This window comes from Oryctolagus cuniculus, chromosome 13 (assembly GCF_964237555.1).
Source record: "Oryctolagus cuniculus chromosome 13, mOryCun1.1, whole genome shotgun sequence".
Lineage (NCBI taxonomy): Eukaryota > Metazoa > Chordata > Mammalia > Lagomorpha > Leporidae > Oryctolagus > Oryctolagus cuniculus.
Genome location: NC_091444.1, coordinates 34443606 through 34460663, shown reverse-complemented (window position 1 = coordinate 34460663; position 17058 = coordinate 34443606). Strand labels below are relative to the sequence as shown.

Here is a 17058-nt window from a genome sequence, read left to right as displayed (position 1 = left end):
GGGGCGGGGAGCCGGCGGGAAGCACAGCCCTGGCGCAGTCAGCCAGTTCCGGGTTTTCCATGCCGCCGCGGCGACCCTTGCCCGCGGGCTCACGTGCGCATCCTGGTGCACTGCCTCTTAAAGACACACATGCACGCGCACGCTTGACAGCTATACCAACGCTACAACACATAAAGAATTAAAATGGTGCACTTTATAGGCAGAGAAGGCCCAGGAGAGCTGAGACAAGGAGCCAAAAGGGGTCTGGTTGTTAGAGGCAGAAACAACCCTCTAGGTTCAATAGTATTGGCTGTCATCTCTCCTGATTTCTCCCAAGGTCTTAGTAGTAAACTCAGGGCACCTGTGCTCAGCTGGAATCACAGAGTGTCTCCATTGGGGTTGGTTCTTGGGCTTAGTGCAAGAGCTGAGTTCAAACCAGTGGCTGCCCATAATTTTAATTAACTAAAGATTCCCTAAGCACCTTCGTAGCCTACTCCTATAAAACAGTATACATGTGGCAACTTCTCTTGTTTCTGATGGAGTCTGCTGTGGCTGGTTGCCCACTTCTTAACACTTCAAAACTGTTACTACTTCATTGTAAAAAATACCTTTTGGGAATGGCCATCCTGATTGTAAAACACAATATTCAGAATAGATGTTTACATAAATAAAAAAATTAAAAGTGCCATATTTTTGACAAAATAGAAGGAAAAAAATAGAGAAAGCTTTTTCTTTTCAACCTAAGGGAAATTTTATTTAGTCTTTTAACAAGACTCTAGCTTAAAAAGCAGGTAGCGAGAGAAGGCTCAGGAGAGCCGGCTGTCAGTTCTTGTCAGTCTTGGAGATGAGGTCATCATGGATTCCAGTCAGTTTGTCATTCTGCGTCACCTTCTGCTTCAAGGTCATCTTCAGAGACTGGATCTGCATCTACGTCTTCCTCAGGCTTCCCTGGAAGGCCAAGGCCTCTGCTTGGCCCTTGCTCTGGACCTACACAATCTCCAGCTTGAGCTTTTCCTCAGTGTGGGCCTCCTTCTCGACCTCACCAGGTTGTCCTCCACACACTTCTTCAGCCACTCCGTGTTCCTGCAGTAGCCTCCAATTGATAGAGGCAGGCAGATAGGATTAAATTGATTAGATTCGTAAGCTGGAGACCACGCCATCCCCCATGCCGCCTTTCATGATCTCACCAGTATGCCCACCTGCCAATCAGACTATGTAACCATGCCCCTTTGGAAGTGAATAAAAGGCCTGGAGCACAGTGGGCCCCTCCCTTGTTATTCGCAGCCTCTCTGCCTCTGCCTATCTGTGGCTGCTCCTAATCAAATGCCTTGCTCCACGGGGCTCCCAGCCTGCTCTCTGCCTGGTATGGACCCAACTTGTGCTTCTAGACTTCTTTCTCTCCTAAATAAAGTCCTCACTTTTCTGTACATTTCTTTCACTGAAAGAAGAAGGAATCCAGGCATGAGACAGGGAGCAAAGTAGCAAGGTTTTATGGGGGACAGGGCATCCATCAGAATGGAAGGGACAGAGAGTGTGCCCAGTCTCTCAGACTGGGGGAAAGTGAGGTTACATGGTTAAATAGCAGGCTCAGAAGGGAGAAAGGGTTCAGGTTTCTCCTTCCCCTCCTCCTCCTCTAGGACAAAGGGTTTGCTGAGTGTAAATTAGGAAATTCTTCCCCAGGTTTGCTGGCTCTGGGCAGAGGGGCTTCCCCTTAGGGCATCTGGGAAAGTTACATTGCCCCATGTTATCAAGTCCTGAGGAGAGATTTCTCCTGGGAGCTTTCCTTGGTGGGGGAAAGGCTGGGACCACCTGGAAGGTTATCAGGGTCTAGGCAGGACTTTGAAGTGCAGATGCTGGTTTCCTCAGGCCCCTCTCACACACACAGGCTAATTTCTAGCTTCCTACCTAACAACGCTATGAGTATTCTCATTTTCCAGATAAGAAAACTGAGGCACTGCAGAGTTAAGTAACTTGCAAGATCATACAATTGGAAGAAGCAAAGCTAGAATCAATATCCAAGCAATTAAGCTACAGTGCTTATGTGCATAGTCACCACACTATATTGCCTTCCCTAAACTATAGAAAATATTTAAAACATATAAAAAACAACATATATAAAGTATGGCTACAGGGGTCGGCGCTGTGGCACAGTGGGTTAAAGCCCCAGCCTGCAGCGCCGGCATCCCATAGGGGCACCGTTCAAGTCCTGACTGCTCCTCTTCTGATCCAGCTCTGCTATGGCCTGTGAAGGCAGTAGAAGATGGCCCAAATCCTTGGGCCTCTGCACCCACATGGAGACCTGGAAGAAGCTCCAGGCTCCTGATTTTGGATCAGCTCAGCTATGTCCATTGCGGTCATTTGGAGAGTGAACCAGCGGAATGGAAGACCTCTCTCTCTCGAGCTCTACCTGGTAGCTTTGGGATCTACACGGAAGGAAGGCCTATACTTCCGGGAATGGAAGGTTCCTACCTGTACTTCCGGGGGGGGGGGGTCCTTGTCAAGGTCCCTGAGGGTGCCTAAAGGTCAACCAATGAGGACTGGACCCGCCTCAACTTTTAACTCCCATGCCCTGAATCTATAAAAGGAGCTCTCCCAATCTCTCAGGCAACTTCCCTGGCCCCCACTCTGTTTCTCTGTTGGGACTGTGGAACCTCGCCCGGGGGGCGGAACCCCAATAAAAGCCTGTGAATTAATTGATTCGTCTGCCTGGGAAGATTTGTTATGCGCCGGACACCTTGCACTACCTCTCTCTGTAACTCTTTCAAATAAATAAAATAATTCTTAAAAAAAAATGGCTACAGAGCCGGCGCCGTGGCTCAATAGGCTAATCCTCCACCTTGCGGCGCCGGCACACCGGGTTCTAGTCCCGGTTGGGGCGCCGGATTCTGTCCCGGTTGCCCCTCTTCCAGGCCAGCTCTCTGCTATGGCCAGGGAGTGCAGTGGAGGATGGCCCAGGTGCTTGGGCCCTGCACCCCATGGGAGACCAGGAAAAGCACCTGGCTCCTGGCTCCTGCCAGGATCAGCGCGGTGCGCCGGCTGCAGCGGCGGCCATTGGAGGGTGAACCAGCGGCAAAGGAAGACCTTTCTCTCTCTGTCTCTCTCTCTCACTGTCCACTCTGCCTGTCAAAAATAAAAAATAAAAAAAAAAATGGCTACAAATCAAAAAGATAACTACAAACAACCCAACAGAAAAGAAAGACAAAAAAGCACAGGCAATTCAAGCACACAAAAAATGAAAATGAAGACAGGATGCATAATTTTAGGGTTTTGAAAGCAGGCAGTTATGATGTGGAATAAAGAAGTTTGATAACAGGGCTTGGGAGACAGAGCAAGTGGACTGCTGGAAGTTTTGTGAAATACACATTGTTTTTCTGAGCAGCAATTTGGAAAATCAATGACCATTTAAAATGCACTTGATCTTTGACCTACAGTTTCATATCCTTCTGCATTAGCAGGAAGCTGGATCCTGGACATTCCCTCTCATATAGGATGCTCACGTCCCGAGCAGCAGCTGAATCCGTTGCACTGAAACGCTTGCCCTGTTATTTTCATGGACGTAGGAGCAGCACTTATGTACCTCATAGCTGTGTATTTGACAAGCGACGAAAAGAAAGGAACTGCCTTGGAAGCGTTCTGTGCTTGCCTTAGGTGCTGCACCCCGAGACTTCCAGCAGGGCTAAGGGGCACCCATCTAAGCACTGGGGCAAGGATATATGAGGAAGACTGGGTAAAGGTTAGCCTGGCACAGACCCCAACGCATTCTGACAGCTGCATTCCATTCACCATAGAGACCGTGCCCACGCAGGGCACGCTGTAGATCTGCAAAGGGCAGAGCACTTTACTCTTCAGGTTGGCTGATCATGAAAGGGGCAGGTGGCACAAGCTGCTAAGCGACTTGGTGAACTGGTTCCGTCTGTATCGCTCCCTGAAGAAGTTCACGCCAGCTAAGATCTGCGGCTGTGGGCACACACCCCTTGAGAGGTTCCCGGTCCGCATCTTTGCTCGTCTTGTACTAGCCGAGCGCCAAGCTCAATGCGCGCTGCGCTCCCGGCTCGTTGACCTGGGCGACCTGCGGGCACCCGGCGCAGCAGACGCCCCGCTCTCGCGCCGGCCGAGGTGGGTCACGGCCCCGGTAGCGGCCAGCAGGAGGAGGGCGACTCGCTGGGGGCCTCGCCATGGTCTGTGAGGACGCGGAGCTGGAGCTGCGGCAGAGAGGGCCGCCAATGGAAGGTTTAGAAGAGCATAGGGGACTGGGAGTAAGCACACTGAACTCTGCGTAAAGTTGATTTGTGGCCGGGGAGGTGGAGACGGATGGCTCGGTGGACACCCCGAGACCCTGGACGAACCCCTAAGTGAAGTAGCCGCAGCCGCGGAGCCCTACTGCTAACCTAGCGAACACTTTTTTTTTTTTTTTTTTTAATAAAAAAGAGTCAACTGCGCAAAATGGAAAGGAAGACACCCAAAACAAACGTCAGTCTCTGAAAGTAGACCGGCCTACCGCTGCACGCCGGGTGACCAGCACCTACGGAGAGCTTGAGGAAAACACGGAGCCAAGGATCCCTCCTGCGGATCGCATCCGGCGGGCTATCGAAGCAGCCACTGTGCGCTTGCGCCGAATCCGCCGCATGCCCAGTGGCTACGGCAGGGTTGCCCTCCAGCCCCAAATGACCTCCTGCGGTAGTGGACGCCGAGAGGGACCTTTGGCTTCCTAACGCAGTTGTCGTTGTCCCTGCGGTGTCTTCTAACGTGGTGCCTCTTCGTTTGTCGCTGTAAGTCTCCCCTGCCTGTCGGATCTGAGTAGTGTCTTGATTTGTTAATTCCACCCCTGTGCACAGGTAACAAGAGTTAGGTTTAAAAAAATAAGGAAAAAAAAAAAACCCCACGCAACTATGTGAATGGATTGCCCCCTCCAAATGTCCCGATTTTGGACTTAGTTTTTTTTTTTTTTTTTTTTTTTTTTTTAAGATTCATTTATTTACATGAAAGTCAGTTATACAGGGGGAGGAGAGGTCTTCGCTAGTTCCCCAATTGGCTGCAACGGTCAGAGCTGTGCCGATCTGAAACCAGGAACCAGGAGCTTCTTCCGGATCTCTCACGGGGGTGCAGGGGCCCCAGGACCCGGGCCATCTTCTATTGCTTTTCTAGGCCACAGTAGAGAGCCGGATCGGAAGTGGAGCAGCCGGGACTAGAACCGGCACCCATATGGGATGCTGGCACTGCAGGCGGCGGCTTTACCCGCTAGGCCACCGCTCCAGCCCCCTCGGCCTAAGGCTCTTGATTTTTCCTGGATTGTCTGTGCTTTTCGTGCTCTGGGGTCGTCTCGTAGCTGTACTTTACGGCAACAACAAGGCAACAACAAGACACTGAATTCGTTCGGGCACCCAAATTTAGAAATCGTCTTAGAACTAAAAGTACTTTTCATGAGACTATCAGATGTTCTTCCAGGTGATATTTCCACATATTTGTAGTCATTCATGATTTCTTTGGGCTTTCCTGGAAATACAATTGCTAGGTTTTTTTTTTTAAGAGAACATTTTACTTTTACTGAGATTCTCAAAACCCTCCTGAGAGGTTTCACTGCTCTCTTCTCCATATCAGCAGTGCTCAGGAACATGGTCCCCACCCTCTTTGCAAACAGGGCAGCCTTTTTCTTATCTATGCCAGTCTTAGAAATTAACAATCACTTCTCTTTGCTTTCATTTGCCTTTTCGGAACATGGGAACATGTCATACATTTTAATGATTATTGTTTGTCTTTTTCTAGAAATTGCTTGGTCTTGTCCTTGCTCATTTTTCTTTTGCATTATTCATCTTTCACACATTGATGTCTGAGAGCCCTTTCCAGACTAGCCCATTTGTCTACTTCATGATACAAGACTTTTAAAGATCATCTTGTAATTACCTAATTGTTTATGGCATTGTGGCTATGTAGAAATTTTAATTTTTGTGCAAATTTGCCATTATTTATCAGGCTAATAAGGCATTTCATTCATGTTATAGTCTCATACCATTATGGGTTCATTTTTTAAAAAAAACCATGCATTGACCTAGAATATATTTTGATACAAAAAATGCAAAAGGACTTAACATTTTTAGAGTTATCAAAATTATGTGCAATTGATTTTCCTCTGTGATTGGAAATATCAGTTAGTGTTTGAGTCAATTTTTTAGTGTAATTCATTAGTGTCTCTAGCTAAACTGTTTTAATTACGATTTTATGTGTTTTGATAATTGATAGGAGAAGTATATTTATTCATTGTTTTCAGAATTTACTGTCATACACCTATTTTTATTTTTTTTTCCAGAGGATTATGAACTTTAGCATCATTTGGCCAGGGTCTTAAAGATAAATAATTTTGGCCAGCGCCACGGCTCACTAGGCTAGTCCTCCACCTGCGGCGCCGGCACCCCGGGTTCTAATCCCGGTTGTTCCTCTTCCAGTCCAGCTCTCTGCTGTGGCCCGGGAGTGCAGTGGAGGATGGCCCAAGTGTTTGGGCCCTGCACCTGCATGGGAGACCAGGAGAAGCACCTGGCTCATGGCTTCAGATCAGGGCGGTGTGCCGGCCGCAGCTCGCCGGCCGCAGCCCGCCGGCCGCAGTGGCCATTTGGTGGTGAACCAACGGAAGGAAGACCTTCTCTCTGTCTCTCTCACTGTCCACTCTGCCTGTCAAAAAAATAAATACAAAATAAAAAAGAGATTTAAAAAAGATAAATAATTTTAGTATTTTAATCAGAAACACGTTAGTTTTATAGCCCAATCCTCATATGCTCACCATCTTTAAATTGAATTCAAGATACCTCTCCCAGGCTATGATAAGAAACTGGTTCTTTGATTCCTGTTATTTTTCATCCTTCTAACCTAGTCCCATTGGCAGTTGTAAAGATTTCTTAAATAGATGGGGGTGTTAGGTTGATTACTTTGGATGTTATGCAACCCTTTTTCATATCTACTCTATACCCAAGGCCAGAATGTTGTGAAAAAGAAATTCTCTGATTAAGGGTCATGGTGATTATCATATTGCATTCTGAAAGTCAAAAGCTATTGCAAAAGTTATAAGAACTTTGTCTCCTTATCACTGCCTCATAGTCAAAACTTAGGACATAATTTAATAGTAGTATTATTAGCTAGTCAGTATTATTTCAGGCTTAAAAAGGCAAATGCTTTACAGGTGTTACTCATTTAATAATTGTAACACCACTATATTGTAGGTACCTCTGTTGTCTCCATTTTAGGTTTAGGCACAGAATTTCAGTGTCTTTCTCAAGACCATGCAGCTAATGTGTGCTAGGGCCAGGATTTGAACACAGGTATTTGTTTTCAGAGCTCATGCCCTTAACCACTATGCCGTTGACTCAGCTTTCAGAAAGGCATGGTCATAAAAGGTAGTGTTTTTAGCACCAAGGTGTAAAATTAGTAGAGAAGGGAGTACAGTGGGTGTAATTTGAACCGCTTTAAGGAAGTTAACCTGCATTCAACTAGTTTGGGCATTGTTCTTAGTCCACCTGTAGCATCAAAAGGTAATTCTCATATGAGCACCTGGAGAGGGCACAATTAAAAAGGCAAGCAGGAACCTCTTTCATAGATCTTGTGTTTTAATAATATGGTTTACTGCATTTCTTTATACTAAGAACCAAAAATTGTATCCATTTCTTTTTTTAAAAAGAAAACTATTAGAGCTAAGGGATAATGCTATTTCATTACTTTGGACCAGAGAAGTATATCAGAGAAGAATGCTTGACATGCCATCTGGCATATAAACACATCAAGAAGATTTTATAATTAGCACAGCCTTGGCAATAGCTGCAATTGCAGTTACTTTTGTTTTTTCTTTTGCTGCTTTAAACATTTTCTGGAAATTGAAGTCCTTTCAAAGACTCTTGCACGATGCTGAGTCAGCAGCTGAGGCTCTCTCATTTATGTTGCAGAGAGTGACCTCGCTCCTTTGTTTTGCCAGATGTAATAATAATAAGCTTAAGACATGCCAGGAGTTCTTGACAGATTTAAAATAAAAGTTAATTTCTAGACCTCAAAAAAAAATGCTTGAAATACTTCATTTGCCAACTAAAAGTGATTTGTGGAATCTCTCTTTATGAATCGGTTAGCTTTATATCAAACTTCATTTTTTTCATTCTTTTTTTTTTAATTTTTGTTTTTAAAAAAGATTTATTTGTTTGAAAGGCAGGGTGATATATAGAGAGAGGCAGAAACAGAGAGAGAAAGAGAGGTGGTGAGGTTCTACGCTGAGGCCATGAGTGAGGCTGTGCTCCATCAGGCCTGGCCTCTCCTGCCCATTGCTGCTCTTTCTGCTCAGCTGAGTACCTTTTGTATCTCACACTTGGACATACCTCCCTTCTTCAGCCCCAGGCTCCCAACTATTGGGTTCCTGCTCCATGGTGGGGCTGCTGACAGCCAGTTCAAATAAACTAGAAACTCCAAAAAAAGAAAAAAAAATCTGGTTCACTCCCCAAATGGCTGCTATAACCAGGGCTGGGCTAAACCAGGACCCCAGAATTCTGTCTAGGTCTTCCACGTGGGTGGCAGGAGCCCAGGTGCTTGGGCCATCTGCTGCTACTTTCCCAGGCACATTAGCAGGAAGCTAAATCTGAAGCAGAGCAGCTGGGACCTGAACGGTACTCAGATATGAAAAGCTGGCATCATACACAGTGGCTTAACCCACTATGGCACAGTGCTGGCCCCTGCATACATTTTGTGAGGGAAGCAGTACACAGTTAAAAACTAAAAGGTTTTCTTTGAAATAAGAAAATACCATGGACTTGGCAAACATAAGAGGAAGAGGAGAAAACATGTATGAAGCCTGACAAGGCTCAAATGATTGCTTAAGCAGGCTCAAAGGTAAATGATATCTATGAAAAGTTGTAACGATACTATATAGTGAAGAAAAATGATCTTCCTGTCACATAAGTCTTCTATAACATGGGGATAGCCACAACAAAGCAACACATGTTCTAACGTTCTCAGGAGTTAAGACATCTGGGTAGAATACATTAGTTGCTTGAAGGCCACTTTTCCAGCACAGAATAAATCAGATGTAAGACTGGTCATAGATATAAAAGAGTTGTTTAAGTCCTCCAAAGTGTTTGCTAAATATTCTTCCTCGCTTTCTATTTGAGGTTTTCCTGAATTGGTAGTAATCACAACTGTTATAGTCAACGTGTAATACCAAATATGCTAAGAAAACCAATCTAGCCTGATTATGACATAAGATAAGCCATGTTATTTTCATTGTAATTCCAGAGAGCTATTGGTATAGTATGGCACTCATTACTTACATCAATTTCAATTCTTCTTTTTTAAAAAGTTTCGAAAACTTCACTTAAGTTTATCATCTCAATTTTGTTTATCATTCTGTAAATAGAATACAGGTGATAGAAAAAAAGGAGTTAAAAGATACCTCAAATCTAATACTTAAGTAGAGTTTGTGGTAGAAAATGACTGTTCTGAATTGAGGATTTTTAAGTCCTTTCTCTTTATATAACATATTTTTTTTGTGTATATATATATATATAAAATAGTGTACTCCCTAATGGCAAGGAAATAGTGTTGGCTTGATCTGCTTTAGAGGTGGAAGGGTTTCTGTCCTAGGTTCCTCCCCCATAAACATTCAAGTACATGAAGGTTATTAGGTAGTGTTCTTGGGATCACTTTTTTTTTTTTTTTTTTTGACTGGCAGAGTAGACAGTGAGAGAGAGAGACAGAGAAAAAGGGTCTTCCTTTTTCCGTTGGTTCACCCCCACCAATGGCCGCTGCGGCCGGCATGCTGCGCTGATCCAAAGCCAGGAGCCAGGTGCTTCTGGGCTCCCATGCAGGTGCAGGGCCCAAGCACTTGGGCCATCCTCCACTGCACTCCTGGGCCACAGCAGAGAGCTGGCCTGGAAGAGGAGCAGAATCTGGCGCCCCAACCGGGACTAGAACTGGGGGTGCCAGCACCGCAGGTGGAGGATTAGCCTATTGAGCCGTGGCGCCGGCCTCTTGGGACCACTCATAGCAGGGAAGAAGTAGAAGGATGCTGGGCTGGAATGTATTCTCAAGTAAGGTACCCATTGCCCTCACTGGGTACTCAGAAGCTGGGGTGCCCCTCAGAAATCTGGAGGCAGTTCAGTTGGGGTGCAGAGTGGCCTTTAAACCGTTCTGTTGACAAGTTTCAAGTGAGGTGACTCTGCTTAGCACATAGCTGCCCAAAGAAAGATGGCAGCTAAGGACCATCCATAGGCAGCAGTTTCCACAGCTGGGAGGCCAGTTCTTCAGTCCTGAATGGAATCTGAGAGGTGCACTCCAGCATCCAAAACAGTCACCAAAACGGCAGGATTTTTTTATTTTAGAAGAGAAAGATCTATAGAAAGAGCTCTCATCCACTGGTTCACTTCCCAGATGCCCACAACAACCGGGCCTGGCAGCAAGCCAGGAATAGAATCCACGTTTCCTATGTTGGGGGCAGGAACCCATTTACTTGATCCATCGTCACTGCCTCCCAGGATCTGCAACAGCAGGAAGCTGGAGTCAGGAGCTGGAGCCAGGAATCAAACTCAGGGACTCTGAGGTGCAATGTGGGCATCATGACCACTAGGCTTAGCTCCTGCCTTTAAATTGCAGGGTCTGTGTTTGATTTTCAAAGAGGAACGCACTGGATCCTTAAGGCAGCATTTTCCATTGTACTGGAACTAGGGACTTCTTTAACACTCATTACTTTACTGTAGTTATATGTTGCTTGTTCTCTATTATTTGGCTGCTGATGAAATTTTATTCAATCTTTAGAGGAATAGTTATTGATTTTCAGAAATCATTGTAGACCCATGCAGTGCCTCCCCTATTTAGTTACCTCCACATATACTTCCCCCTTACACTTTTCATACCCCTCTTGGCACTTACCAGTTTCATATTGTAGATATTAGGTTACATTATGTTACCCACAACCCAGCAAAATAGTAGTTCCTCAAAGGCACATGTTACATCTTATATTTTCAGCCACTGGAGCAGTTTCTTTGGATGTAGCTTTCAGGGTATGTGCACACTGAACACCCCACAAAAAAAGAAAAAAAATTCAAATTCTCCCATGCTCAGTAGCCTGTGTCAGTCCCAAGGAATCACACAATAAGTATGTGTGGAATTGAATTCAGGTAAATTAAACCAGTACTTGGCTTTGAAAGTGTAACAAAACATTTTTCTCAATTTCCTTTAGGGCTCATCATGGCTTCCAGTCACACTGTGTTGATGCGGTTGGTAGCCTCAGCTTATTCCATTGCTCAAAAGGCAGGCATGATAGTGAGACATGTTATTGCTGAAGGAGACCTGGGAATTGTGGAGAAGGTATGACACGTGACATCTCATTTCATACCTACTGTGTTTTCCTTCACTGAAGTTTAATTTAAAGATGTAACTATTTGGATTGGCTAGCAGTTAACACACTTGAGGGCTTTCTTTTGATACTGTAAGACCCTTGGTTTAATGGATTCCATTTCTGCTTGGGGAATTACATCAAGTGTTCTAGATTTTATTCATATGACTAGGTTGTCTTTTTTTTTTTTTTTTTTTTAACATTTATTTATTTGAAAGGCATAGTTAAAGGAGAGACAGAGAAATCTTCCGTCTGCTGATTCACTCTCCACATGGCTGCAATGGCCAGGGCTGTTCCAGGTGGAAGCCAGGAGCCAGGAGCTTCTTCCGGGTCTCCCCTGTGGGTGGCAGGGCCCAGGGACTTGGGCCGTCTTGCACTGCTTTCCACGTACATTACCAGAGATCTGGATTTGAAGTAGAGCAGCTGGGACTCAAACCGGTGTCCATGTGGGATGCTGCCACTGCAGACGTCCCTGAATAGGTCTTCTCACCAATATCCAGTCCCAGGACAAATCCAAGAGTAATCCTGTAAAACCCTGCAATTCTTAGGAAAAGCAACATGTTTGGTAAAATCTGGCATTTAAATAGGTATTCCTTATATTCAAAGCAATACATTTTTTTTCTCATGGAAGAAAAATTCAGAGTTTTCCTTTTTAGTATGGTAATTTGAAAATTAGGTATGTTACCAGAAAGTTTTTGGTGGTAGTTGATTTTTTTTTCTTCTTTTGAAAGAGTAAGAGAGAGAGAGAATCGATCTTCCATCTGCTGGTTCACTCCCCAAATGGCTGCAACAGCCAGAGCTGGGCCAGACTGAAGCCAGGATGGGTGTCCCATGTAGGTGGCAGGGGCCCAGACACTTAGGCCATTGTATGCAGCTTTTCCCAGGTGCATCAGCAGGGAGTTGGATTGGAAGTGAAGCAGCTGAGACTCTAACCAGCACTCATGGGTACCAGCATTGCAGGTGGCGACTTTTCCTGCTATACCACAACACTGGCCCTGAGGGTTGATTCTTTAAAGAAATAACACCATGCAGGTATTCCAGCTTAAAATAGTATTTCTTCCGTAAGATTTGGTTATTTCACATGATAAACTTTAAATATAAATTTCTATATATTGACTTTTAATCTTTAAGTCTTTAGCATTATGTTTAAGGAAGATTGTATTATATTTTTGTCCAAGTGGGAAAATTATGGAAGATGATTTGTCATTAACACTTTAATAGTCATAGAGATAGAGTCATAGCTAAGTCCCTCGCTTATGATAAATTAGGCATCTATCTAATGTTATTACTCTTAGAAAAATTAGAGCCACATAGGTGAGTAACAAACAACTCTTAGCCTAGCAGGTAAAATGTCTGCAAGTTATGTGTCAGTACCTGGGTTTGAGTCCCAGCTCTGGCTCCCGATTCTACCTTCCTGCTAATGCAGACCTTGGAAAGTAGTGGTGATGGCTCAAATAAATGGGTTCCTACCACCTGCATAGGAAACCTGAACTGAGTCTCTGGTTTCCAGCTTCAGCCTGGCTTAGCCATGGCCACTGAGGATATTTGGAGTGAACCAGAAGATAGCAGCTATCTCTTTCTATGTGTCTCTTAAATTAAAAAAAAAAAAAAAATCAAGCTATTCATAGTTGTATAAATGACATCTCTCCCATTCCTCTATCCCAAGGCACTGTTAGATGTATTCATAGCTGGGTGAACAACATTACCCCAAAATTGTAATTCATGATTCATTTTTCAGCCTGGATGGAACAGGACAGTTGCTAGCAGGGCACAGGACTGTGCTCCTGACTCTGTCCTGTCTTCTGGGAGTGCTAGATAATGCACTGAGTCACAAGAGTAAGTGTTAGAAATAGTCGTAAGCTCTGAGAAAAGTGGGCCAAATCCAGTAGGAATAAAATTATATCCTGTATTCACAGTCAAGTAATATAAGGTAAATCCAGTTCAATTCTTTTTGTAAAAGAGGTTATGGGGTGGGCATTTAGCTTAACAGTTAAGACAGCAGATAGGGTGGCTGTGTCCCATATTGGAGTATCTGAGTTCAGAAACATGTTCCCTCTCCTGACTCCAGCTTTCTAATAAGGGAAACTCTGGGTGCTGATATAAATTACTGGGTATCTGCCACCATGTGGGAGACCTGGATTAAGTTCCTGAATCCCAGCTTCCATTGGCCCTGTCCCAGCTGTGGTGGGCTGATGGGAGCTTGTCCCCTTTCTCACAAGCTCCCTACCCCCTATTTGTCTGCCTTTAAAATCAATAAATAATTTTTTAAAATTTGAAACAGAGATAAAGACAGAGAAAGAACTTCCCAAAATGCCTATAACACCCAGGGCTGGGACAGACTGAAGGCAGAGCCTGGAACTTAGTCAGGTGGTGGTGTGGCCTGAGTACCTGAGCTTTGAAACACTGCCTCCCAGGGTATACATCAGCAGAAGGCCAGATGATGGTAGACCTAGAACTTAAACCTGATTTTCCAGTATGGGATGTGATGCCAGTTTCCCAAGTAGCATCCTAACCACTGTGCCAAATACATATACCAAATAATTTTTTTAAAATTTATAAAAAACAAGAAAGGTTTCAATTGACCATATACATGTTTAATGATATCACAGTTTAGTACAGATGCTTTCAGAAGGCTGCTAATCTCTTTTTCATAAAATATTTTCTATTTTTAAAAATAGGCAATGGAAAATAGCAAAAAGTAAATGAAAATCATCTATCATCCCATCATCACCAGTAATTCGGATCATTTCATTACATATTTTTTTTCTTTCACATCACTTTGTTTAAAGTGAATTTATGTTGTGATTATATTAGATGTACAATTTTGTAGCCTTTAGCTAAGGAGAAATAGATTGTCCAAGTTAGAAAAAAGTTTCATTGTCCTATGTACTACTGTGCAGGCACTTCTTTCTTGAATCTTTTTTTTTTTATTTAGTAAATATAAATTTCCAAAGTACAGTTTATGGATTACATTGGCTCCCCCGCCCCATAATTTCCCTCCCACTCGCACCCCTCCCATCTCTTGCTCCCTCTCCCATTCCATTCACATCAAGATTCATTTTCAATTATCTTTATATACAGAAGATCAATTCAGTATATATTAAGTAAAGATTTCATGAGTTTGCACCCACACAGAAACACAAAGTGTAAAAATACTGTTTCAGTACTAGTTATAGCATTACTTCACATTGGACAACACATTAAGGACAGATCCCACATGAGAAGTAAGTATACAGTGACTCATATTGTTGACTTAACAATTTGACACTCTTGTTTATGGCGTCAGTAATCTCCCTAGGCTGTAGTCATGAGTTGCCAAGGCTATGGAAGCCTTTTGGGTTCACCGACTTCGATCTTATTCCAACAGGGTCATAGTCAAAGTGGAAGTTCTCTCTTCCCTTCAGAGAAAGGTACCTCCTTCTTTGATGGCCCCGTTCTTTCCACTGGGATCTCACTCACAGAGATCTTTCATTTAGGTCCTTTTTTTTTTTTTCCCCCAGAGTGTTTTGGCTTTCCATGCCTAAAATACTCTCATGGGCTCTTCAGCCATATCCGAATGCCTTAAGGGTTGATTCTGAGGCCAGAGTGCTATTTAGAACATCTGCCATTATATGAGTCTGCTGGCACTTACTTCTAATACTTTATATCTACCTGTTGATGCTTTTTTTTTTTTTTTTTTTAAGGTCTGTTTATTTGTAAGGCAGAGTTGAAGAGAGGCAGAGGCAGAGAAAGATGTTTATCTGCTAGTTCACTCCCCAAATGGCTGCAACAGCCAGAGCTAGGCTGATCCTAAGCCAGGAGTCTGGAGCTTCTTCCAGGTCTCTCACACAGGTGCAGGGGCCCAAGGACTTGGTCCAACTTCTGTTGCTTTCCCAGGCACATTGGCAGGGAGCTGGATGGGAAGTGGAGCAGCCAGGACTCAAACCAGTGCCCATATGGGATGCCAGCACTGTAGGCAGCAGCTTTACCTGCTATGCCACAGTACAGCGTAAGATTTTAAAAGAAACAGTGCAACATAAGATTGCCACCCAGGGTATCCAGAATGATGAGGTCTGGAACTATGTTGTTAGAAAGAGAAAAAGATACTTATCATAGAGAAGAAAGAGAATAGTTTTCCTCATGCATGTACTTAAATGGCTGTCACTGTATCCTTTTTCTCTACAGCAGTGGTTTGCAAACTTCATTAATGTATAATTTTCAAACTCAAAAATTTTAGTAGTTTCATTCAGCAGATATTTATAGAATGCCTGCTGTATGCCAGGCACAAAACTTGAGAGAACAAAATCCTTAAAATATTCTGTCAGAATAAGAATTGGGGGTGGCTATAGTAGTTCAGTGAGTTAAGCTGCTGCTTAGGATACCCACATCCTATGTAGGAGTGCCTGGATTCAAGTCATGGCTACTTTGTGCTTTGGGTCCAGCTTCCTGTTAATGCACCAGGGAGGCAGCACATGATGGCCGAAGTGCCTGTGTTCTTGCCATATGTGTGGAAGGCCCAGAAGTAGTTCTTGGCTTTTGGTTTTAGGCTGGTCCAACCTAGTAGCTCTAGCTGTTGTGGGCATTTAGGGAGTCTCTCTATCATTCTGCCTTTCAAATAAATAAAACTTTTAAAAATATAATCGTTTGCATTGAGATAATCATCAAACTTCAATATGCCATGAAATTCTATTAAAGATAATATAATCTGTAAATCCACTAAGCAAGCATATTTAAATTGTAACGTGTAATTTCTCTGAAAGCAAATAAACAAGATTATGGCTGTTAATTACAAAATTTTCCACTGTCTTTTACTAGTGTGACTATTTGGTATATGGATTCACTGATGGTGTCATAGGATAGCTATGTATTAAATATTACTGTGGTTCATTCTTAAATTTTTTAGATTTTAGAAATAGAAATTCTGGGGCTGGCTCTGTGGCGTAGCAGATAAAGGCACCACCTGCAGTGCCAGCATCAGCATCGTATGGGTGCTGCTCCACTTCCCATCCAGCTCCCTGTTAAGTGCTTGGGAAAGCAACAGAAGATGGCCCAAATCCTTGGGTCCCTGCACCCACATAAGAGACCCCGAAGAAGCTCCAGGCTCCTGGCTTTGGATCTGCCCAGCTCTGGCTGTTGTGGCCTTTTGGGGAGTGAACCAGCAGATGAAAGACCTCCCCCCTCCCCTGTAATTCTGCCTTTCAAAAAAAAAAAAAAAAGAATAAATCTTTAAAAAAAAAGAAATAGAAATTCTTTCTATAAACTGGTGAATCATCTTGAGGAGCTCTTGAATTATTTACATTAGGATTAGTGAGGAGAAAATATAGGAGGATTCATTTAAGGAATATTTCCTTTGCCTTAAAAATTATAAATTTCTATCTTGTTATTTTTAAAGATTTCTTTATTTATTTGAAATAGTTACAGAGAGAAGATAGATCGATGGATTGATCGATCTTCAGTCGCTGGTTCACTTCCCAAGTGGCTGCAATGGCTGGGGCTGGGCCAGGCCAAAGCCAGGAATCAGTAGCTTCATCCAGATCTCCCATATGAGTGTAGGGGCCCAAGCACTTGGGCCATCTTCTGTTACTTTCCCAAGAGCATTAGCAGGAAGCTGGACTGAAGTAGAACCAACAGGGCAGGAACCCTGCGTTGCAGGTGGTGGCTTTACCACTATGTCACAACACCAGCCCCAATTTCCTCTCTCTTAACCTATTTAAACAAAATGTTGCTATCTAGAGATCTTAGAAATT

The 17058-nt window shown here is 43.7% G+C and overlaps 1 protein-coding gene and 1 long non-coding RNA gene across 5 annotated transcripts in view; one reads left to right on the top strand and one right to left on the bottom strand.

Moving 5' to 3' along the window:
* Nucleotides 1-705: 705 nt before the first annotated feature.
* On the bottom strand, nt 706-4638 carry LOC103350967 (uncharacterized). The gene is made up of 2 exons (XR_007909630.2): nt 4478-4638; nt 706-1072 (listed from the first exon to the last, which is right to left on the bottom strand). It is a non-coding gene; the product is annotated as an uncharacterized lncRNA (long non-coding RNA).
* BPNT1 (3'(2'), 5'-bisphosphate nucleotidase 1) overlaps nt 3984-17058 on the top strand; it is a 28324-nt gene continuing 15249 nt past the window's right edge. For 2 of the 4 annotated variants that reach the window (XM_070055335.1, XM_008268413.4), the window contains exon 1: nt 4379-4748. Coding sequence is in view for 2 of the 4 variants with exons in the window: in XM_002717505.5 (XP_002717551.1) it covers nt 11185-11304 (120 nt within the window). In the remaining 2 variants the exon portion in view is untranslated. Of the gene's footprint in view, nt 4749-11176; nt 11305-17058 lie in introns of all 4 variants that reach the window. The other 2 variants (XM_002717505.5, XM_008268412.4) reach the window with 2 other exon arrangements.